At 33.9% G+C, this 26038-nt stretch overlaps 1 protein-coding gene across 8 annotated transcripts in view; it reads left to right on the plus strand.

The window, feature by feature from the left end:
* Positions 1-26038, plus strand: part of CCDC91 (coiled-coil domain containing 91) — a 311062-nt gene that overhangs the window by 144150 nt on the left and 140874 nt on the right. For all 8 annotated transcript variants that reach the window (XR_015721662.1, XM_045811835.2, XM_087855733.1 and 5 more), the window contains exon 7: positions 8757-8834. Coding sequence is in view for 7 of the 8 variants with exons in the window: in XM_045811835.2 (XP_045667791.1) it covers positions 8757-8834 (78 nt within the window). In the remaining variant the exon portion in view is untranslated. The remainder of the gene's footprint in view (positions 1-8756; positions 8835-26038) is intronic.

The raw sequence follows: 26038 nt of genomic DNA on the forward strand, positions 1-26038 counted from the left end.
TGAATTAATCTGTGAGACTGACTTGGTATGATTTGAAGGATTTTGTCATGTGTTATTTGTTACTTATTGTATAGAGGGGCTAAGAAATGAGATAGAATGAGGAGATAAGAGATTAAAGACTTACTCAGTGAGAAAGACTTCTTGTCGCACAATGCTGTTTCATGCCAGTGAAACCTACTTCTTTTAGAAACCAACTAGGCTTGTTGCATCTGTCAAATGTGGGATCAGTGAGAGATGGAGAGGTGGTGTTTCGACATTTTTGTTCTGTTTCAACAATATAGATGCATATAGGATAATCTGTTCTTATTCGTGCTTCTCTGACATTTATAGTTAGGCCGCTTTGGTGTGTTGAATTCTACAGATTTTCGTGTGTTGGTAGTGGGGGGTGGGTTATACATTTCTCAGTGAGAACCTTTTCAGTGCATTGGTTGGTTGTTATCCCATTATCTTTATCTTGATTTCTTGCCCTGCAAATTTCCTTTTGCAATATCTGGAAGTGTTTATGACTGCCTTATCCAATATAGTTGATTAGTTGTTGTGAAAGGGATGTAATCTTGTGGCTTCAGAGAAAGCGGTGAAGCCTTTATTGGAAAACCTTTCTCAATCAGACATGTTCAGTCTAATTATAGACTTGCTTTTGGCCAAAGAATTTAGAAGGTGAGAAGCAACTGCTTTCTAATAGGTAGAATATAATGGTTAATTGGTCTTTGAAGTTCGTTCCCTTCCTACCTTCCTTCCTTCCTTTCTTCCCTCCTTCCTTTCTTCCTCTCTCTTTCTTTTAATTCATTCCAAGTATGTCAATCAAATATTGGCTTTTAACCATCTACCTGGCACAGGATCCTGTACTATGCATGGATTAATTTGCTAGATGTGATTAATATGGGTTCTGCTTGGCTTGTTAATGGCCAACAAAAATATGTGAATTGAGAAATGTTTATCAGTTTGTGTCGTAAGCTTAGTTTTTAAAAAAAAGTTTGTATAAATCTTGATTCAGATATCTGAATTGAGTTTTGTCATCAGTATACCAATGATGATTACTTTAAAAAATTGCTAATTTCCCATTTTTTTGTGAACTACTTCTATTTGTTAATTATGTGGTTCCTATTTACATATGTATGTATTCAACAAATAATTTTTCAATACTAGTCATGTCCAGGCATATTAAGGGTATTAGACCCACGTATATTTAATAATTTTGTGAAGGAGTTAGTATTGGAGTGATTATGGATAGTGGACAGTTGTTGAAATGGGCTTCTGATAAACTTTGAAAAGCACCTTACTGGGGGCGCCTGGGTGGCTCAGGCTCAGTCATTAAGCGTCTGCCTTCGGCTAAGGGCGTGATCCCAGAGTCCTGGGATCAAGCCCCGCATCAGGCTCCCTGCTCCACTGGGAGCCTGCTTCTTCCTCTCCCACTCCTCCTGCTTATGTTCCCTCTCTCGCTGGCTGTTTCTCTCTCTGTCAAATAAATAAATAAAATCTTAAAAAAAAAAAAAAAAAGCACCTTACTTTACGTCTTTCTTGTCAGACCAAAATTTCTGGTTGGCAGTAATAAATTGATGAATGACTATGTCAGGTTTTACCAAGAGCGACCAGTTAGTATCTTATTTTCATCAGAAGGCATGACTTATGATATATGAGTCCATGTATTATGAGTTTTATATAGAAAACAAAACTGTTAAGAGTTGGGAATATAAAGTTAGTTCAGTCTTTGACAGGATATTTTTCTGTAAACATTGGGCTGGCCGTCAGCAGATCTGATTCAGGCTTCACCCTGCCCTTACTGAACTAAGTGACCTTGAACAGACTTCTTGACCTCTCTACACTTCCTCTTGTTTAAACTGAATACAATGGAATGGCTTACCTTTCAAGTCTCTTCTTATTTCAAAAGTCTGTAATTTTATTTAAGGTGAAGGCATTTTCCTGAATCTTCCCTTTCTAGTGATGGTTTTGGGTTTGACATTTTGAAAGAAAGTTACCATTGTGGTCAAATTTGGTTTTGACTGCTTTGAAGATAGGTTGTAAATTTTTGGCTCTGTATTCTTAAAATAAAAATTTCACACCATGTAGGACTATCTGGTTATTCCTGTGTTTTCTTTTGGTAACCGGGCAGCCTCGTGTGTTACAGTGTGGTTGTGTGATTACAGTGAGTAACTTTGAAGTAAGCAAAGGGAGGTTGGTTGATCTAGTTTAGCCTACTATATCACAGAATAGCATGAAGAAAATTGTAAGGGTATTTTAGATAATGATTAAATCCAGCTCTCTCATTTAACAGATAAAAAAATATGTCCATAAATGTTTGTTAATTTCTATGCTGAGCTGTATCAGAAAATAATGTTAATTATAATCTCATTCTTTCAATAAATACATATGTCAACCTATTAATAACCTTTTTGAAGACCAGGTTTTAAATATATTTTTAATATACTTGTTATGATGTTAGATAACTCTCTCTCTTAGGTGAAGATTGAAACACCTTTTTTACTTTCCAAATATATTTGGCCTGCAAATCCTGTCCACTCTCTCTCTTCTGTATTCAGTCCTTATTTTTCGAGCTGATATTATATACAGGGCACCATTTGAGATACATAATTCAATGTGCAAGTAAAATTTCACCTTCCCAAGTTGAACTTGAGATCCCTTTCAGCTATCCATGTAAAAACCTTAATGGGTAGTTGGATATATAAATCCGGGGATCAGCCATGGCAAGGTCGGAGATATAAATTAAGGAGTTGTACATCCGTAATATTTAAGGTAATAGAATTAATTAAGGTTAATTAGAGGTTGAAGAAGTAAAAGAAGAGATCTGGTTCCCAGGGAACTTCTACATTTCAAAATTGGGGCAATGAAAAGGAGCCAACAGAACAGACAGAGAAGGAATAGATGGGAAGAGAACCATGTAAACAAAATATTCCAAGAAGGAAAGGGTGGTTTTGGCATGATGATGGCTGAAACAGAGGCTGCAGAGTTTTTGAATCTTCTCAGATTTTCTTAAAAATTAGACTAAGATAAAGGAAAAAAAAAGTCGTAAACACTATATTCAATAACAAAAACATAGATGACAGTTGTTTAAATGAATTCTGGAGCACAGGTTGATAGAGCAGAAGTATTGACAACAGTGAGGTATATGTGTCTATCACATTTGTGCTGGAGTAATGGAGGGGGACATACAGGGACTTAGGGTGGTCCTGAGCACTTAGTGATCCAGACATAGATTGCTGCCCCTAAAAGGAGAAATTGCCAACAGAGTAGAGGACTTGGAAGACATATCTGAGACCAGCAGCTGAAACTGACAGAGTGCTCTGCGCCCTCATTTCTCTTAGAAATAAATACCTGGTAAAAGCACCCTTCTTAAAGTGCAGAGATGCATGGGAAAGGGAATAGTAAGGAGTAGCACAACACACTGAAGGGAAGGAGAATGTTCAGGTACTGGTAGAGGAGGGGCTCCGAGAAAGCAGATACCAGAAAGTACTGGAGAAGTGGCTACCCTGATTAAATACACACACACACACACACACACACACACACACACACACATTTTATTACCTTACAATAACAGAAGAGGAAGCCCCAGAATTTTAAACCAAGGAAGGTTGTTCAGGTCCACTGCTTTCCTTATTCAAGAGCCTTTTCCTAAAAGTAGATTGGAGCATGTAGGAGAAGAGGATTGTGGTGGAACCGTGTACAAGAGTAAAAGCATTTTGAAGACTAGCATAAATCAGAAATAGAATGGTTCAGAAATGAGAAGAGATCACAGTTAAATAAGAAGAGGGGACTGACAGACACAAAAAAGAATTAGAAGTGAAAGAAAAAAAAAACCTCCCCAAATGAAGACTAAGCTCGAAAGAATAGCGGAGGGAATGTAGTGCTGTAGAAAGAAAGAAAAATAAAGGATGGCAAAAAGAAAAATGAAAAACACTGAATAAATGAAGGATTTGAGAGAAAGGAATAATTATAGGAAATAAGCAAAACTGACACAGCACGTATATAAATAGTGTTCCTGATGAACTGTATTTTCATATAGTTGTTTGAAAAAAAATATGTATATATGAAAAAACTGTATGAAACTATATGACAAAATAAAATTCATCAAATTTTCAGGAAATAAAAGACGGTTAGGATCTTATTTTTGAAAGTATGTATGTATACCTGGGATAATAGACCACAAACAGTCAATTAGGGACATATTCTAGAGACTTCAAAGAAAGTAACATTCAAAACATTGTAGAAATCTGTAAATATAATCACTTTGCCCATTAGTTTGACTAGGACAGTCCATATTTATGCCTATATCCCTATTGTAATTATAAATGGTAACCCCTTTCACTCTCAAAAGTGACCCAATTTGGAAAATAAATTATAGGCAACCAAAATATAAGCTAACAAAATTAGATCCATGTCAGACTTTTAAAAAACACACTTTATGCCAAAGAATAACATAACACAATTAAGATGCTCAAGGAAAGAAGACGTGAATTCAGGATTTATATACCACTAACTGATTTTCAATTTTAAAAGCTGCAAATCATTCTCAACAGTCAAAAATTTAAAGAATGTTATTCTCATGGTCCTTTGATGAGGAATCTTTCTGAGACTTCAATGAATTCCAAGCATAAAAATAATAAAATCAGCATTCTCTGATAAAAATGAAACAAAATTAGAAATGAATACAAAATCAAAGAAGAAATAAAACACCTGCTTAGAAATTAAAATGGCATGAACATACCATTTTTTTTCGTAACTTTGTCTTGAGATAAAATTCACATAGCATAAAATTCACCATTTAAGCCATTTTAAAGTATGTAATCTAGTGGTTTTTAGTATATTCACAATATTGTTGGACAGTCACTAATATCTAATGCCAGACATTTTTCTCACCTCAAGCAGAAACCCCCTATGCATTAAGCAGTTACCCCTCATCCCCTCTCCCCCAGCGTCTGGCAACTGCTAATCTACTTTCTGTCTCTGGATTTGCCTATTTTAGACATTTCATATAAAAATGGAATCATGCAATATATGGCCTTTTGTGTTTGGATATTTCCATTTAGCATGTTTTCAAGTTTTAGCCATGTTGTAGCAAGTATCCGTGCTTCATTCCTTTTGTGAATGAATAATATTCCATTGTATGGATAATGCTGCAGTTTATACAGCTCATTATGTGATGTTGGCATTGTTTCTACTTTTTGGCCATTATTAATTATGTCGATAATGAAGTTTTCATGTGAATGTGTATTTTATGTACTCCCTTGGGTATATAACTAGGAGTGAAATTTCTGGGACATTTGATAACTCTGTATTTAATTTTCTGAGGAACTGCCATACTGCTTTGCACAGTGAATGAGCCCTTTTACATCCCTACCAGCAATGTGTGATGGTTTCAGTTTCTTCACCTCCTTGCTAACCATTACTTTCTTTGTTTTCTATTATAGCTATCCTAGTGGATGTGAGTAGTTTCAACTTGAATCTCCATAATAGCTAATGCTGTTGGGCATTTGTGTCTTTGGAGAAATATTTATTTAAGTTTGTTGCCCATTTTAAAATTTGACTATCTTTTGTTGCCAAGTTATGAGACTTGCTTATATATATTCTGGATACTAGACCTTTATCAAATATATTATTTGCAAATATTGAGTGGGTTGCCTTTTGCCTTCTTTTATATTGCTGGCCTAAAGGTGAAACTTATGCATCTCAAGAACTGCCTGAGATGATCCACTATGATATGGAAAGAAAATGTCAGAATATCTATTTCTATTTACATGTTCTTTAATCTTGAAAAGTAAAAGAAAAGCTATGTTAATGCTTAGTGCATGGATTGATGCTTTTTGCCCTCCCTAGGTCCTTATATGAAACAGTCACAAGGTTTTTGTGAGATAACCTGACATGAATGGGAGATCTGAAGTGATGAGTTGATAGTGATGCCCTTATTTGTTTCCTTATTTTTAGCGTAATATAGTACATAACTTGCTTAACCAGGTAATTGGACTGTTAGGTTATTTAGTTTTTACTGAAACAACTCTTAGAGAAATGGAAAAGTGACTTCAGAAAGATGGCTGCCATGAGCCATAGATTGATAATTACACCAACAAAAATCCGTATTTATAACAAGTGCCCTTCGTGATTTTTTTATATTAAGGCAATTTTGGGAAATAGTGATTTAGCCACACTAGGTATATAAAGGGATATACCAGAAAGGGAAATTAGATGTTAATAATGAAATAGAGGGGCGCCTGGGTGGCGCAGTCGTTAAGCGTCTGCCTTTGTCTCAGGGCGTGATCTTCGGCTCTGGGGTCGAGCCCCACATCAGATCAGGTTCCTCCGCTGGGGGCCTGCTTCTTCCTCTCCCGCTCCCCCTGCTTGTGTTCCCTCTCGCTGGCTGTCTCTCTGTCAAATAAATAAATAAAATCTTTAAAAAAAATAATGAAATAGAACCTGTTAAGTCAGTAAAGTATAATAAATGAGGGGAGACGATGAGTGAGCAAGTGGAAGCAGTAAATGGACAAAAATTATTGGCATCATCTTTTACCCTAAATATAGTTGATATTTAATTTTCTCTCAAAGTCCTTTGGGGTGATGATGCAGTCATTCCTTGCAGTCATTCAGGGTTTCAAGCTGGCAGAGGCCGTGCCCTCCGCAGAACCTGGCTTTTGTTGGCATCTTGGGCACTGGCATCCAGCAAGCAAGGAGGGGGGAAGACGAGTGTGTGGAAGATTGTGTGGAAGGTTTTTTTGTGATTCAAGCCTGAAATAGTGTATATCACTTCTCCCAAGCTGATATTCCTAAAATAAATCCCACTTGACTGAGAGATGTTTTTCTATTTATATATTGCTAGACTCAGTTAGCTAATACTTTGTTTAGAATTTGTTTCTATACTCATAGAAGAGTGGTTCATAATTTTTTCTTCTTTTAATTATCTTTGCAGAGTTAAGAATAAGGGATATGTTGCCCTAATAAAATATGTGGGGAAGTATTCCCTCATTTCCTATTCTCTGGAAGAGTTTGTGTAAGATTTCTGTCATTTCTTCCTTAAATGTTTATTAAAATCACCTGTTAAGTCATCTAGGCTTAGAAATTCCTTGATCAGAGGTTGTTTTTTTTTAATTAATAAATTCAATTTTTCTTACACAAATAAGACTGTTAAGATTTTTTATTTCATCTTTTTGAAATTTTGATAAGTTGTACCTTTTCTTAGGAGCTTTTTTAATTTTATCTAAAATTTCATTTTTGGAATGTATTTTATATCTTAATGGTTTTTTTTTTAGAAATAGCTGTAGGTTAATATATCCTAATTCATGTGTGATGTAAATTTGCATTTTTCATTTTTCTCGATTACTTTATTTTTATCATCTTACTACATTTTATTTTTTTCTCTTATTTTGGATTATTTTTTTAAAGATTCTTTTGTTACCTATTTAATCTTTTTACTCTGGCCCTGTCATTTTAGATTTTTTTTTCTATTTTCCATAGTTTTATTCCTCTTTTCAGTCTAATCTCTTTTGCTGCCCCCACTATCTTTTGGTTCTCTAATTCTGCTTTCTGCTGTGTTTCACCTACTGTTTACCTCATCTGTTGAATTATTAATAGTGCGTATTTCTCAGCTGTAAAATTTCTATCTCATGAATTCTAGTTCTTTGATGAAAATCTGTATCCTATCCATTTTCTTCCTTTCTCCTCTACTTTCTTGAATGTATGAATCATAGATTTTTAAAAAAAGATTTATTTACTTATTTTAGAAAGAGAGCATGAGCAGGAGGGGCAGAGGGAGAGAGAATGCCAAGCAGACTCCGCACGGAACGTGGAGCCCAATCTGGGGCTCGATTTCATGACACTGAGATCATGACCTGAGCTGAAACCAAGAGTCAGATGCTTACCCGACTGTGCCCCAGAATCATAACATATTTTAAACTCTTTGATAACTAATATCTAAATCATCCATGGGCCTATTACTTTCATCTTTTCTGTTTTCTGTGTTTTTAGTCTCGTCTTTTGTCACTTCTGATACTTTTGTACTGAAACCTGTACAGAGTGTTTGAAAAATTAAAAAGGCTCTGTAGGATGTTAATATTCTCCAAAGAAAGTTCATCCATTCCTTTGCTAGGAAGATAGAATGGGGGTTGGTCACCTTAATCCAGCACTTCTCTCTCTTTGTTAAGTCTTAAACTATTGGTATATTACTGGAGAAGTAATAAAAAATATAGAGAGGACTGAGCTTATTGAAGTAACACAGTCCCTCCTGGCTCTTGATCCAGGTGCAGAATTGCCATATGCCCCAAGAGATAACACTATTGCTTTGTGTTATCTCACCTCTCAGTATGGTTTTTCTCTCACAGTTATTGTTTTCCTACTGTTTTTCATTGCTTCAGTCCTCCCTAATGCTTTTAAACAGAACTTTATTTTTTCTCATTGTTTTTAGCTGTGGCATTAGTGTGCCACAAACCACTCAATCATTCATGAATGGGAGAGTCAGTGGTTTTCTTTTGTTTTGTTTTGTTTTGTTTTTTTTAAAGAATTTATTTATTTATTTGACAGAGATAGAGACAGCCAGTGAGAGAGGGAACACAAGCAGGGGGAGTGGGAGAGGAAGAAGTAGGCTCATAGCGGAGGAGCCTGATGTGGGCTCGATCCCACAACGCCGGGATCACGCCCTGAGCCGAAGGCAGAAGGCCAACCGCTGTGCCACCCAGGCGCCCCATTAAAGCAGTGGTTTTCTTTTGTAAACAAAAGAACAAACCGTGGTTTAGTTTTTTGTTTTTGTTTTTCAGGAAAAACATAAACAAGAATTGGAAGACATGAGGAAAGCTGGTCATGAAGCTCTCAGCATTATTGTGGATGAATATAAGGTAGATGTTTGAGAGTTTGCTTTCTCTACCTTTTAAACTGTGCCATACTTTAGAAAAAAGGTTTACACACATTGGCATATGCCAACATATGCAAATTATAGAATGACAGTAGTCTTGTTTTGGTATAGTATTCTTTTCAATTGACCAATACGCGTTTGTTGAGAACATACATAGTAGATGACGGAAGGTAATGCTAGATGTTGCTCTGCATCGGAAAAGTTGTAGAATGTTAAAGAATATAGAATCTGTAGCTGAAGAAGTTCAAGAACAGAATTTTATTGAATTAATTGCTAGATTAGCGTTTATCTTTACTGTGGTTCTGCCTCTTTTAGAAAAAAAAGGCATGATATGTACATCTGAAAAATATTATGGTTAAAAGGGATTAAGAAAAAAATTCTGTTATGAATATTGTTATAGAAATCATAATAAATGTCAGTATCAGGGACGTACACAGCATTATTCTTTGATTCTATGCCTGCATAAGCTTAATCATTTAAAGCAAACTAAGGACTGGTATGTTGCAAGCTTTCAGGATAGCCTGAACTTTAAAAATTGGTCCATTAGTTGTAGCTGATGAATGTAGATTTGCTTCCTAGTTCACTTTGTGTCAAGAGCCAATACTCTGAACGTAACTTTCTGTTATTGGTGGGTAATAATTGAAAATAAAGATTTTATTTTCATGCTCAAAATAAAAGTCCTTTTCCCCCTAAATTTCATGTTAGATCATTTTTCCCCCACAAATAATAGAGGAATACATTCTTGTTGAAATTAATTCAAACAATTCTCCCCAGAAGTAACTACTGTTAGCAGTTTGATGTGAGCCCTGAGCCGTTTTAGAAGTTTTTCTCCATAATTGCATATGTATATTTGCTAATACCATATTATATAATTTTTTTATTTGTTTTTACACAAAATGTTATTCCACTCAATCTATTCTTTTGTTTCTTTCTGTGTTTATTCAGTATGATTTATATTTTAGTATCTGGTACATATGAACTTAGTTTTTGTTCTATAGTATTCCACTGTGTGTGTGTGTCTGTGTGTGTGTGTGTGTGTACACCATATTTGGTTTAACTGTACCTGTATTAGCATTTAGTTTGTTTTTGGTTGTTCATTAGTACAGTAAATGTTTTTGTTTGCTTGTTTGTTTTTAAATCCTTCTACCACTTGTAGAATACAGAAATTTTTTTATTGTCAATTAAACTTCATCCTTGGAGTTGGTAGAAATTAATGTGATTTTAGTTAGCTAATAATTTAATGTCAAAAATCTTGTGACAAGTCATTTGTCTAAAAGTAGAAAAAGAAATAGATCCAGAATTACCTAAACGGACTTCTTTTTTTTTAATCCAAGATAAATAGTCTAGTCGATATGTGTTGGAACATGAAAGGTCATTTTTGTGACCACACCCAATATAGAAACCCGTGCCATTGTCGAGATGGTCACTAAAAAATGTCAAGTTTTTGCAGCTGTGATTATTGGCTCTTTTTATAATATTGTGAATTTTTAGCTCTACTAATATAAACCAGCTTTACAGTTATTGAATTGTGTAAAAGTATAGGATCTATTTTGAACTGTCATCTTTTTTTTTTTTCCCCTAGGCTAAGGGTGGGGAATATTAAAAAACTGGAATTTATATTATTCTCCTGGTGCATTAAGTGATATATTCTTGGGTGAATTTGTATTTTACTTATTTTTAATTATGAATTTAAATTAAATGTTTTAAAAGCGTTTACATTGTGTTTGAACTTGTATTTTTCAGAACAGCTCAATGTTTGGTATCTTAAATCCATTTTTGATTCTAGCTCCACATATTTCATTTGCTGAAAACATGTTTATCGTGTATTGCTTTCAATACTGACAGCTAATGAGGTTAAAAGCATAAGTGAGAATTTTGCAAATACATTTTACAACTTGTAATTTGGAGAAAGTTGGTTGAGAGCTACTCATTTCACCTCTTCTTTGTCTGGTATCATTATTTGATGCCCATTTGGAGAGGATTTAAAAGTTTTAAGCATTAGGTATCATGATTTGGTTAAGAAGATTAGGAATCAAATCAAGTAGCCTACAAATTTATATTTAATTTGTCATATACTTATTGTCAGTTAATATATAAACTTGATAAACTTCTGTAGCAGGGAACTTTGGTATAAATATATTTCATAGCTTCCCTATTGATTTATTGATGAGCTTCATATTTTGTGCAATGATGTTATTGTACTGTGAGAAAGAATAAGATCTGATACATTAATTATCATATAACATTTTACATCCAGTGTGTTCTGAAAACATATGGAGAATCAACGTCAAAATAATATAGGAAAAAATAAAGTAATTCAGATAAGAAAAATAGGCAATGTTTTCCTCGTAGGTTAGATGTCTCTGTAATGTCGGTGTCAGTTTGTGACCCATTATGGAACAGGATGAGAAATGATATATATTTTTTTCCATTTGAAATTCAAGCATGAGAAGGTCATGTGATAATTATTATATTATGTGTCTCTTTTTCAGACAGTAATTTACTTTTCATTGATACTTTTAAAGCTTTATTTTGTTAAAGTATATAAACATTTTGATGGATGATTCATTAATCATTAGATAACTCAAAAACAAATGAAAATACAACTTCTAATTACTATTGCTAACAGAAGTTGTATGAACATTCTCTTTGATTTATTCTTTCCTTAATTCAGGAAACCTTGACTTCCTTCTTTGTGCCAGGGACTGCTGTGGATACAGCACTGAAGAAGACAGACAGGTCTTTGGTCCAATGGAATATATATTACACACCCACCATGCACATGCACAGACCATACACAGGTAGTAAGTCACCAAAACCGTAGCTTCCCTTGGTGGTTTGACTTTAATCTCTCCTTCTATTTACTCAAATGTGCAACTGGACTAGAGAAATCTGTGCCTTTTTACTACCATCCCTGGCTTTTAGGGATCTTATATTCTTCTGCTTGTTTATCCCAGACTAGATGTGATAAGTCATTTTTCCCCCTCCAAGTTGAGTTGAGGAATTTGGGGGAAAAAAAAAAAAATTCATTAGAAAAGATAGTGAAAAATACAAATGAAGTAAAACAAAAATAATAAAAGCCTAAAAATTCACAGGAAGATACATTATTTTTACATTAACCTTTCCTTCCAGAAATGTGAAGTAGCCTTTTTTCCCCCTATTTTTCCTACTATACATCTAAAAAAAAAATCCTTGGACATTTTGTATAAAACAGACATGAAATCCTGAAAGACAGAAGAAGGCAAACTGCCTAGGGACTCTGGGATCCAGGTAACTACATGACACTGGGTTCCCTGGATTTTCTTTTTCCCTCATTTGCCCAGATTAGGTGCTGGAAAAGTGAGCAACCCAGAAATACCAAATGGACACAGATAACAAATCCCAAGAAAAGGCTGCTGTCTTTGTCCAAAAGACCAGGAAAGCCTCCAGGTAGCAAGAAAGTAAACTCCTAGGTTAATAACCATTCTACTCCCACCAAACAGCATAGAACAAAATATGGCTCCACCCTCCAACCCTGCCAACAAAGGCCAGTTAAGGATTGTAGACCTTCACCATCTCGGGCTACAGTGAGATAGATTTCCTCTTCTCCATTGGGAGGTTTCGAAGAAGGCTGACTTTCAGTCCCACTGGGCAATAAATCCTCTCCTCCCTAAGTGTCAGGGTAGGCCATGTAGGAAGCCTAGACTTCCACCCCACCCTGATGGTAGTGAGGTACTTTCTCTACTATCAAGGTATCAACAGATGTTTAATGGAAAGTCAGGGTAATAAGGTCAGCCCTCTGAAGTGTCAGTGAGGGTTATTTGGGGAACAATAAGGTGGCATCCTTGCTCCTCTCAGCCAGAGTGACATCAGTGAAGGCTTTGTGTGAAGCTGAACTCCCAACCATGTCTGGCAATAATGAAGAGATTCTATTCCCCTGCCCTGAGTGTCAGTGGAGAATGAATCAGGAACCTGAACTTAGTACCTGGCTGTTCCCCTCTTGTCTTGTTGCAGTAGTGTCTTATCAGAGGAAGTCTGCCTGAAGCAAGATTTTTTTTTTAAAATATTTTTAAAGATTTTTATTTATTTATTTGACAGAGAGAGAGACAGCCAGCGCGAGAGGGAACACAAGCAGGGGGAGTGGGAGAGGAAAAAGCAGGCTCCCAGCAGAGTAGCCTGATGTGGGGCTCAATCCCAGGACCCTGGGATCACGCCTGAAGCAAGATTTAAAATATCCAAATTTCAGTTGAAAATCAGTACTCATACAAAGAACCAAGAAAATCTCATCTTGAGTGAAAAAGGATAATGAACAGAAGCTAACACTGAGCTGACACCAATGTTACAATTATCTGACAAGGATTTTAAAGTGTCCATCATAAAAATGCTTTAACAAGCAATTATGAACATGCTTGAAACAAAGGGAAAAAAATAGAAAATCTCAGCAAAAGAATAGAAAGTCTTACCAAAGAAACAGATTATGTAAAGAAAGAACCAAATGAAAATTTTAGAACTTAAAAATACAGTACAAAAAAAAAATTCAGTATTTGAGTTCAATGTCATAATGGAGAAATGGGAAATAATCAATGAACTTGAAAATAGAGAATAGAAGTCACCCAGTTTGAACAACAGAGAGAAAATAGACTAAAAACAAATGAGCAAGGATTTAGGGACCTGTGGAATTATAACAAAATATCTAAAATTCATGTCATCAAAGTCCTGGAAAAAGAGGAAAAAGAGGATAGAGAAACTGAAAATATATTCAAAGAAATAGTAGCTGAAAATTTCCCAAATTTGGCCAAAGAAATAAAACTACATATTCAAGAAGCTGAGTGAACTCTTAAATAGGATTAACCAAAATAATAATAATACCAAAATCAAAACAAATAAAAACCACCAAGACACATTGTGATGGTTAATTTTATGTGTTTTAACTTGGTTAGGCCATGATGTCCATATATTTGGTCAAACATTATCCTGGATATTTTTGTTAGGGTTCATTCCAGGTAAGATTAACATTTGCAATTGTGGACCTTGAATATAGCAGATTGCCCTCCATAATGTGGGTGATTCTTATCCAATTGTTAGAAGGTTTTAATAGAACAAAGGACCTATGTCCCCTGATCAATAAGGTATTTTGCTAGCAGACAGACTTTTAGACTTGAACAAGCTAAAAGAGCCTGAAAAGCTCTCCCCTGGATCTCCAATCTGCCATTCTACCCGCAGATATTGAATTTGCCAGCCTCTGCATTTGTGGGAGCCATTTTCTTAAAATCAATCTTTCTCTATATATACATATCCTATTAGTTCTATTACTCAAGAGACCCTGACTGCTACAGATGTTATGGTCAAACGTCTGAAAACGAAAGACAAAAGAAAATCTTGAAAGCAGCCAGAGAAAGATGGCATTTGACCTACAGAAAATCAATTAGATTTACATTGGATTTTTCATCAGAAACCAGGGAGGCCAGAAGGAAATTGAATAACACTGAAAGAAAGTGTCCACTCAGATTTTTATATCCAATGAAAATATGTTTCTGCAGTGAAGGGAAGAAATCAAGATGTTCTCAGATGAAGGAAAAGTAAGAGGATTTGTCATAGCAAACCTACTCTAAGAGAATGGCTAAGGAGGTTATCCAAACAAAAGGAAATGATAAAGGAACGAATTTTGAAACATTAGGAAAAAACAAAGGAAAGGACAAGATTGTGGGTAAATGCAATAGACTTTCTTTTTTTAAGTTTTCTAAATTATATTTGTTAAATTAAAAAATATGTAACATTTTCCAATGTGGTTCTTTATGTAAAGGAAAATTTTAAGAAAATTATATTGTAGGGGCACCTGGGTGGCCCAGTCAGTTAAGCGTCTGCCTTCAGCTCAGGTCATGATCTCAGGGTTCTGGAATCAAGCCCCACATAGGGCTCCCTGCTCAGCGGGGAGCCTGCTTCTCCCTCTTCCTCTGCTGCTCCCCCTGCTTGTGCTCTCTCCCTCTCTCTCTCACATAAATAGATAAAATCTTCTAAAAAAAGAAAAAGAAGAAAAAGAAATTGTAAACAAGGAAGAGTAACAGACATACTCTTAACTTGAACTGGTAAACTGCCAACACCAGCAATGGTGTGATTTTTTTTTTTAATTTCAATTTGGGAGTATGCAAATTTATTTACTTCTACAATCTTTTCCATGTTAAGGCTTGAGATTTATTTATTTTGAGTTTGGTTGCAAGATTTTAAACTATCAAAATCATTTGGAGCTAGTTTACATTTATACATTTGTATTTCAAACACTAATCAGTTTAAAATGTAATAGAAAAGACTTTTCTCCATTTGTCATTGTGATTTCTAAGAACCTGAAGTAATCAGTAATTATCACAACAGAGGAAAGTTTACTCATCATATAGTTTGATTTTGCGTAGCTAGTGATATTTTAATATTTTGTAATTTTTATTTTTGAACAGCTTTATTGAGGCATAATTCATATATTATAAAATCTACCAGTTTAAAGTTTATAATTCTCTAGTTTTTAGTATATTTGCAGAATTATACAGTCATCACCACAATGTAATTTCAGAGCATTTTCAACCCCCTACATGAAACCTTATATCCCTCCATAGTCATTCTTCACTCCCTGCCCAACCACCTGTTTTCTAGCCCTTGGTAACCATTAATCTGTATTATGTCACTATAGATTTGCATCTTCTGGACAGTTTGTATAAACAGAATCATACAATTTGTGATCTTTTTGACTGACTTCTTTCACTTAGCATACTGTTTTCAACGTTCATGCTTGTTACATTTATTATATTGGTCTTTCATTTCTTTTTTGTTGTCCAGTAATATTCCATTGTACGGAGTACCACATTTTATTTAAACTTTTACATCAGTTAATGGTCATTTGGAGTGTTTTCACTTTTCGACTATTGTGAATAATGCTATGTGGATGTATATTTTCATTTCTCGTTGGTATATGCCTAGGGTTGAAATTACTGGGTTGTATGGTTATCTATGTTTAGCATTTTGAGGAAGTACCAGAATGTTTCCAGCTGTACTATTTTATATTCCAACCAACAGTGACTGAGGGTTCTAGTTTCTCTCCATCCATACCAACACTTGTTATTTTCCATTAAAAAAAAATTTAGCCATGCTAGTGGGTTTAATTGGCATTTAAGTCTTTGATCCATTTTGAGTTAATTATTGTACATGATGTGAGGAAGGGATGGAACTATTTATTTATTTATTTATTTATTTATTTATTTATTTAGATGTGCATAGCCAGTTGTTCCCAATATCATTTGTTGAAAAGACTGTTCTTTCCTCATTGAATTGTCTTAGGACCTTTGTCAAAAATTAACCATCTGTGTGAGGATTTATTTGTAGACTCTTAATTCCTTTCCATTGAAATATATGTCTCTCTCAATGTCATTACCACACTTTTTATTACTGTAGCTTTATAGTAAGTTTTTGATATCAGAAAGTGTACATTGTCCAACTTTGTTCTTCTTCCAAATTGGTTTGGCTATTCTAGGTCACTTGCATTTTCATATGAGTTTTAGTATTAGCACATGAATTTTTAAAAATATCCAAGTGGGATTTGATTTGTATTTGCATTGAATATGTAGACCAATTTGGGAAGTTTTGCCATTTTAATAGTATTAAAATAGCTTTCTGATGCATAATTATGAAATGTCTTTACATTTATTTTATCCTCATTAATTCCTTTCAGCAATCTATTGTAGTTTTCACTGTGTATTTTATTCTTTTTGATGACATTGGAAAACGAATTGTTTCTGTTAATTTCATGTTCAGATTTTTCATTGCTAGCATATAATAATATGATTAATAATAACAGGATTGATTTTGTATATTTGTTCTGATATATATGTTCATTAGTTCTAATAGTTTTTTAGTAGATTTGTTAGGATTTTCTATATACAAGATCATGCCACCTGCCGCCTGCACCTCTTTCCAATCTGGGTGCCTTTTATTATTTTTTTCCTTGCCTAATTGTCCTGGATAGACCTCCAATACAATTTGAATAAGAACTGCAAGAACATACATGATCTTAGGGAGACAACATTCAGTTATCAACCATTTAAGTATGATGTTATAAGTGAGTTGTAAATAGATGGTCTTCATTAGGTTGAGGAAGTTCCCTTTTATTTCTAGTTTGTTGAAAAAAATTTTTTTAATCATGAAAGGTTGCAGAATTTTGTCCAATGCTGTTTCTGTGTCTTTTGAAAAGATAATTTTTTTTCTTATGAATATGGTATATTCTTTTTGATTTTTGGATGTTAACTCTGTTTTGCATTCCTGAGATAATCTCACTTGGTCATGGTGTATAATTTTTTTAGGTGTTGCATCGATCAGTTTGTTAATATTTTGTTGAGTATTTTGTACCTTTATTCATAAAGGATATTGATTTGTAGTTTTCTTTGGCATCTAGGAGGCTTCGCTATCAGTATAATACTTAGAATAAGTTAGCATATGTTCCCTTTAATTATTTGTAAGAGTTTGTAAAAGATCAGTATTAATTCTTTGTTGAGAATTTTGTAGAATTCATCAGTATAACCATGTGATACTGGATTTTTCTGTGTGGGAGTTTTTTGGAGTTTTTTTTTGTGTGTGTGTGTTTTTAAATAAATTCAGTCTCTTCTTATTGATCTCTTCAGATTTTCTGTTTTCTTCCTGAAATTGGTAATTTTATTTTTCTAGGAATTTAGTTCTTTTATCTAAGTGATTTAATTTTTAGTATGTAGTTGTTCATAGTATGTTTTCAGTATGCTTTTATTTTTGTAAGGTAAGTAGTGGTGTCTCCTCTTTTCATTTCTGATTTTGTAATTTGAGTCTTCCCTTTTCTCCATTTGGTCAATTTATCTGAAGGTTTCTTCATTCTATTTGTGTCTTCAAATAATTAACTATTGGTTTTGTTCATTTTCTACCATTTTCTGTTCTCTTATTTACTAATTTCCACTCTAACCTTTATTTTGCAGAGCCTTCTGCTTACTTTGGCTTTACTTTGTTATTTTCCTAGTTTGTTAAAATGGATTAAGTAGGTGAAACATGTAATATCTTTTTTCTGATTCATGTAATATCTTTTTCTTTTTTAATATAGGCATTTATGTTTTCCTCTTGATTCTTGTTTATTTCATCCCATAAGTTTTGTATGTTGTATTTTCATTTTTGTTCATATAAAATAATTTATAGTCCTCATTGTGATTTCTTCTCTAACACATTGTTTCTTTAGGAAAGTGTTGTGTAATTTCTATATATACATGTGAATTTCTGAAATTTCTGGCTGTTATTAATTTCTAGTTTGATTTCCTTGTGGTTGAAAAATTTGTTTTGATTATTTTGATTGGGGTGGAGTGTTCTGTAGATGTCTCTAGGTGCATGCAGTTGGTTTGTAGTCTTGTTGAACTTTTCTGTCTGCTGTTGGTAATCTGCTTGATTTTTTATCCTTTATTGATAGTGTGGATATCAAAGCATCCATTATTGTTGAATTCTTTATTATTCTGTCAGGTTTTATTTCATGTATTTTGGGGGTATTTTGTTCACTGCATATGTGTTTTTGAGTGTTACATCTTCCTAATGTATTGACCCTTTTATTATTGTAAGATGTTTGTTTGTATCTCTGGTATGATGTTTTTTTTCTTCTAAAGTCTGGGTTTGTTGTTGTTGTTGTTTTCTTTTTGTTTTGTTTCATTTCTGACATTAGTATAGCCACTCAAGCTCTGCTGTGGTTTTTATTTGCGTGGTAAATCTTTTCCCATACTTTTATTTTGAACCAGTTTGTGTCTTTGAATCTAAACTGTCTTTTGTACAAATACAATTATATACCTTTTTAAGATGTAATTGCTTTTTAAATCAATTAAGAGAAGGACAGAGAAGAAACAACCAATTATATTGTCTTTTAAAACTCCCTACATGATTAACTTTACTGGCACTCTTTATCTCTTCATGTGGATTGAGTTATTTTCTGATTTTACTTTTTGTAGCCTAAAGACCTGCCTTTAGTATTTACTATAAGTCATGTCTGCTAAGGTTGAATTTATCTTTAAGTAGCTTTAGTTCATTTTCATTCTTTAAAGATAATTTTCTATTTTTAAAAGCTTTCTTCAGTTATACAGAAACAATGAATCATGGAACACTACATCAAAAACTAATGAGGTACTGTATGGTGACTAACATAACATAATAAAAAAATAAATAATTAAAAAAAAAAAAGCAAGACAACTAAAAAAAAAAAAAAGCCAAAAAGAAAAAAAAAAAGCTTTTTTGTTTCCTTTTTGTTGGATATAAGATTCTTATGAGACAGATGAGACAGGTTTTTTGTTTAGTTTTAGCATTTTGAAAATGTCATTCCATTGCCTTCTCTCTTTCATTGTTTCTGATGACAAGTAAGCTGTTAGTTTTTTTTTCTGGTTACCTTGTATGTGATGAATCATTTTTCTACTGTTTTCTAATTGTTTCTGTTTTTGTCTTTCAGTATTTTGACTATAATATATCTGGGTGTGTATCTCTTTTAGTTTTTCCTACATGGAATTCATTGAGCTTCTTACATGTATAGATTGTATTTTGTCACTTTGGAAAGTTTTCAGCCATTATTACTTTAAAAATATTTTATTCTTTTATTCCTTTGTGTTACATTCACTGTGTACATGTTGGTCTGCTTAATGGTGTCTCACATTTTTCTGAGGCTCTATTCATTCTTCTTCATTATTTAAACTCTGTAGTTCAGATTTCACGGTCTATTGATATTTCTTCAGATTTACTGATTATGTCTTCTCTTAATTCAAACCTACTGTTTAGAACCTCTAAAAAATAATTTCATGCTAAAAAATGCTTAACCAGCATCTGAGATTTCACTAGCCTTAATTTCTTTTTGCCAGTGGAGTATTTTGCCTCGATGTTCATGGCTGTTGACTGATCAGGGTGGTGGTTGCTGAAGGTTGGGGTGGCTGTGGCAATTTCTTAAAATGAGACAAAAGTGAAGTTTGCCACATTGATTGACTGTTCCTTTTATGAATGATTTCTCTGTAACAAGCAATGCTGTTTGATAGCATTTTACCTGTGGAATTTTTCATTTTTGTTGTTTTCATGTTTCCACTCCAGAATTTCCTGTTGTTTCTTTTGTATAATTTCTCTCTTTATTGATAGTGTATTTTATGAGATGTTATTTAATTATTTAAGCATGGTTTTCTTTAGTTCTTCGAACATTTTTTCAATTGGTGCTTTGAAGTTTTTTCTGCTAAGTGTAACGTCTGGGCCACATCAAAAAGGCAGTTTCCGTTGACTCCTGTTTTTCCCTATGTGTGTGACACAGTATAATGTTTCTTTTCATGTCTAGTAATTTTTTATCAAAAACTAGACATCGTAGATAAAATATAGTTGCAACTTTGTGTCTTCAGTCCTCAGGAGACTTTGGTCTTTCGTTTGTTGATTATTTAGTGAAGTCTGTTTCTTTTGAGTTGTGCAGCTTCAGTAGAGCAAAATTGATATTTACATACTCTTTCTGACTACCAGAAATGACTATTTTAAAGCCATGCTCTCTTTAACTCTCTCTTTCCTGGACTCTGTTTTATGATTCTTACTTATTTGTGTTTTATCATAAACTACCTGTTAGTTTCTGTCAATTTCTAGTTTATTGCTCTATTGTTTCTGATGTGCCCTATGGTATCCATTGCACCCCAGCCTGATCCAGTTATACATCAGTTATAGATCATTCCCTTTGGTAGGGTAGTTTGTGTGCCAGGGCCTTGCTATAACCCTTCCCTGTCATAGAACTTATGGACTATGCACAGGTCCTGGAAGGGTAGATGCTTAATTTGCTCTTCATTAGCTTCCTCACCCACATCCTCCTTTCACAGCTGGAGCTGAGTATGAGGGAAAGAGGGTAGGTAGTATTTTGCTACATGGCTGCCACCATTGCTCAGTATAGATCTTCTGTAATACAGAATTCATGAGGAAGGGATTGTCCAGTGTTTATAGCTGTTAAATATCTCTGGAATAGTTCTTTTACCTCAGGAATGTAGTAGAGATGGGACCTGGCATTTGTCTTGTGAGCCCAGCTGAGCAGCTGTCATGCAATACAGAGCTGTGCAAGAAAGGAGAATTGTATTTTTTTACCAGCTGCCCTATTTATGTGATATAAGCCTTCTGCAGCATGGAGCTATGGAAAATAGGATCTATTAATGTTCACCAGCTGCCAAGACCACCAGGAATGATTTTTACATTAATAGGTTAGGGAAGATGGGAACTGTCACTCGGCTGCTGAGCCTGTTGAAACAGTTCTTCTGCAAGGCTCAGCTGTGGGTGGATGGGTGAAGTCCCTAGGTTGGGTATCATAACTTCCCTCTGTTCTTACTAGATTTCTGTAAACTTTGTTGAGTAAATGTTGCCCAGTTTATTGTAAGCCCTTTGATAAGTGTCCAGAGACTTTGAATGATTGTTCTTGCTTAAAAGATATATCAAGTTAGAGGATTCTCTGAGCTCTTAACATTACCATTCCAGAAATCCTAACCCACCTCTCTTATTTCTTTTAATCCATATTAAAATAGTGGTTACTTATTACATATGTTCTCCATTTAACAAGTTATCCTGCAATTAGTGAATATCTAGGAGCCATGACATTCTTTGTATTTCTCACTGTATTGACAAGAGTTAAAGATTTGTGTACATCATCTTGTCATATATGAGTACGTCAACCTTTGGATCATTGCTGATTTCTTTTTCTAATGCTTTTCTAAAATGTGACTTTTTTGACATGAGTAAATTCTGATATTATACCTCTTACAAATTTTAGAATATGCTTTTGGGTTTTATTTCAGCAAATTACCATGGATTCAAATAGTAATTTAAAGCTTAGTGATATTTTAAATGCTTATCTTACTTTTTTTTTACATTGGTAATCAAATGAAAGGAAAAAAACCCTTAAAATCTAATACATTTGGTTAGCATATTTTGTGTATGTAACATCACTCAAATGAAATAGCGTGTATTACAGCTCTCAAATGATGTGATCAACAATTTCTGATTTTAAAGTAGAAATAAGCTATATTATGATTTCAACTTTTCACAAAGAATTGAAAATTTTGATTCGCCTTTAATTAGCCCCATGTAGGCATACTTTGGGGAAACTGTGGATTTGGTTCCAAACCACCACAATAAAGTGAATATAGCAATAAAGTGATTCAGGTGAATTTTTTTATTTCCCAGCACATCTAAAAGTTATGTTTACTCCATGCTATAGTCTATTAAGTGTGCAGTAGCATTATGTCCAGAAAATGTACATACCTAAAAAATATTTTATTGCTGAAAAATGCTTCACCGTCATCTGAGATTTCAGCTAGCCGTAATTTCTTTTTGCTGGAGGAGGGTTTTGCCTCGATGTTGATAGCTGCCGACTATTCAGGGTGGTGGTTGCTGAAGGTTGGGGCGGCTATGGCAACTTCTTAAAACAAGACAACAGCGAAGTTGGCCGCATCAATTGACTCTTCATTCTGTGAGTGATTTCTCTGTAACATGCAGTGCTGTTCTACCCACAGTAGAACTTCTTTCAGAATTGGAGGTAGTCCTCTCAAACTCTGTCACGGCTTTATCAGCTGAGTTGGTGTAATATTCTTTCTTGTCATTTCAACAATCTTGGCAGCATTTTACCAAGAGTAAATTCCATCTCAAGGAACCACTTTCTTTGCTCATCCATAAGGAGGACCTCCTCTTCTGCTAAAGGTTTATTATGAGATTGTAGCAATTTAAATATAATAATAATGAAAAAGTTTGAAATAATGAGAATTACCAAAATGTGACGCAAAGACACAAAGTGAGGAAATGCTTTCGGAAAAATGGCGTTGATACACTTGCTTGATGCAGGGTTGCCACAAACCTTAAATTTATAAAAAGCGCAATATCTGTGAAGCAAAATAAGATGAAGCACAATAAAACAAGGTGTACATGTATTTAATGGACTAGCCGACCTTATCTTTTTGGAATTCAGTTCTTTTTGTAACTCCGTATTTATACAACTTCAAACCATCCACCACAGGAACTCGGTAAAGAAAATCTACAACCCAATTCCGTATTTAAACAACTTTGAGATCCAAAGTTATTGTGTACTGTTATTTTGTATTATGTACTCATATTATTATCTTTTTCTGCCTTTAATAATGATATATAATAATTTATATATTTTTAATCTATGAATTTGCAAAAGAGTATTGCATTTCTGCAAAACTTTCTATGTTGGGACTGCCAAGTACTTCTGTTGGTAGAGCTAATTGATTATTTTGAAGTCAGACTGGCCTTGATCAAAGCCCCAGCTCTGCTACCTAGTAACAGGGTGACTTTGGGTGTTTCTTACATATGAATTTTAATTTCCTTCTGAATAAATGAAGGAATAAACCATAGAACCTATTCATAGGAACGTTATGAGGATCCAGTGAGATAACATATATTGCTTGGCTAATAATAATGCTGTTAATAAATATTAGTTGTTATAGTTTCATTGTTATACCAGTTTTCTAGCATAGCAATTTCAATGCATTGTCATTATTTTACAGCTGATTAGTAATTAGTTTACTTTTCAAAATGATACATTGTGAATTCTTGTTTCAGTTTTCTATTTAGAAATATCCACTTAAGGGAAAGAGATTATAGACCAGCCCTTCATATTCCTGGGCTCCTGTTAAAAAGCCAGCATTCTTCTGTTCATTTAGAAAATAAATAGCTTGCTTCAGATTGATGAAAAGGACATGTGAAATTCTGTTAGTACAGAAGGAAACAAAGCTAAAATTAAGCTAATATGCTATATATGCCAACTTTTCCCATAACGTTTACTTAATTTTGTTTACTTTTTCTTCCATGTCATGATTTTGAAAATCTTTTATCCTGATAATTAACAACAGTAAAGTAAATGTAGATTTTGGAAGACTTTCCATAGGAGCATGCCACATCTAAGATTGTTTACATAAGAATTTTCCTTTACTTGTTTAATTGAGCTTTTGTCTTTAAATTGTCATTCTTCGTTATACACACTGGCTCAGACTTAACAATTCTCTTATGTCTATAGTTTTCTCTATCAAGGATTATTATCGATGATGTAGACTATCTTAATTTTTTTTAAGATAATGAGTAGTATTACTATAATGCTTTTTGCTTAAGACAACTTTAACACTTTTTCACTGATCAGGATTTCTTAACCCTTTGGTTCTCACCTTTTTCAGCACATAATAAATTACTCATGATGCTTTAAAAAAAAAAAAGATTTTATTTATTTGAGAGAGAGCACACAAGCAGGAGGAGGGACAGAGGGAGAGAGTGCTGGGCAGAGAGCCCAACTCAGGGCTTAATCCCAAGACCCTGGGATCATGACCTGAGCTGAAGGCAGACACTGAGCCACCCAGGTACCCTGTGATGATTTTTTAAAATGTGTATGCCAAGGTAGATTTGCTCTCTAGAAATTCTAAATCATTTGTTGGTGGTGGTATCTAAGTATCCATATTTTCTTTAAAGTTCTAAAAGTCATTCTACTACCCTAGTGGTAGTGATGAGTTAATTATTGTATTATTCCTTCGTATTTATTTGCCTGTCAAAATACTGTGTTTCAGCCTGTAGCCATTATTTCCCCATTTTTGTCATCTAATACTGAACCTGTCCAGTTTGTTTGTATGTGTGTGTTTCCCACTGAAATCACTGGAAATTCTTCTGTACAAGAAAGATGAGAGATACTCTAACAGAATTTAAGTGACTGTAGGATGGACTGCTCTTTGTTTTTGAAAGTTAAAAAAGAAGCAAAAATTTTAGCTGTAACCAAAAAACTAGAATTTATTCTGTATTAATTGTTGTTTTTTGTTTTTGTTTTTAACTTATGTCCTGTTTTTTCCAACATGGGATTAGTGATCACAGTAAGAAAAATTTTTTTATAGTGGAGGATTGGTATAATAGCAGAGAGGGACTATCAAAGAAAGTCATACATGGAAAAAATGCAGGTGTATTTGCTAAAACAGATGTAATTCTGTAACTTAAGGAATAAGATGTCTTATCTTTTAAAGAGAAAGTATCTCACTATCTCCACCTCTTGCACAGATGTGTTTGTTGCTTGTTTCTCTTCTTAGAAGTATCTCATTATACATGTATTCAGTTAATGCGCTGTATATAAGTGCTTGAGCTAAAGCTATTTTAGATGCTGACACATTCTTAAAATGATTTTCTTTTTATCCTAAATAACTTTTGGAGAGGATTTTCCAAAGGAAGTTGTAGGTGACTCAGTGTAGTGAAGTTCAAAGCTGGAACTATTGCTAACATGCTGTTAGAGTGGGTGAAAAGTACTCAAGAAGTTAAGTTCAACATGTTGTTTTTATTTTATCTTACTTTGAGCCTAGTTCATTAAAAATTCCAATTTGACACAAATAAGATATGAACGTATTTCTTGGTTAATATTTTGTTTTGCTACTATATACAGCAGTGACAACAGACTCCTTCCCCCTTCCTTGTGTGTGTGTGTGTCTGTGTGTGTGTGTGGTGTTTGCTTTAAGGTAGAGCAGTTAGAATAGGAGTTTCCCCTTTTGAAACTCTTCTATACAAAGTTTTAATTTCATCCTTAAGTTACATTTACAAGTTATTTTCTTGGTTCTGTCACAACTTGTGTATTTTTAAAATTAAATAATACTCTTGTTTTTGTTGTTTAAATGTAAGGACTTTAGATATCTTCCAAGTCATAGCAAGTATGAGAAGTATTGAAATTCATTGAATTTTGACATAGTTGACAGATCAGCAAAAATGGTGATTAGAATAGCCTGAAAAAGGCAAAAAAGAAAATGCAGTTTTGTTTTATATTTAAATGCAAAAACCGATGAAATTATAACTATACTGATTTAACATTTATTATATGTGTTGGCCCTTTTGTGGATACCTAATCTAAACATTTACTGTGTCTTTTTTTTTGGTGTTATTGAAATTAGTTCCTGGTCATCACATTCATCTTAAAACTAGAAAAGTTTTGTATACAGACTTCTTAAGATTTAGAGTTTTCTTTTCTCCCCCTAGAGTCTTATGTGCAAACATTTGGCCAGGCAAAGTATATTTACAAAACTCATCCTTGCAGATATCGTTATAGATATCTATACATCTCAAGATATCTCCACTAAAGTAGACCGACAGCACACCTATTCCTCTTTTACTGTCCTTGTTTCTGACTCTTGACTGATGTGATGATCTTTAATT

The sequence above is a fragment of the Ursus americanus genome, chromosome 25 (assembly GCF_024610735.1).
Source record: "Ursus americanus isolate L20-20 chromosome 25, mUrsAme1.1.p, whole genome shotgun sequence".
Lineage (NCBI taxonomy): Eukaryota > Metazoa > Chordata > Mammalia > Carnivora > Ursidae > Ursus > Ursus americanus.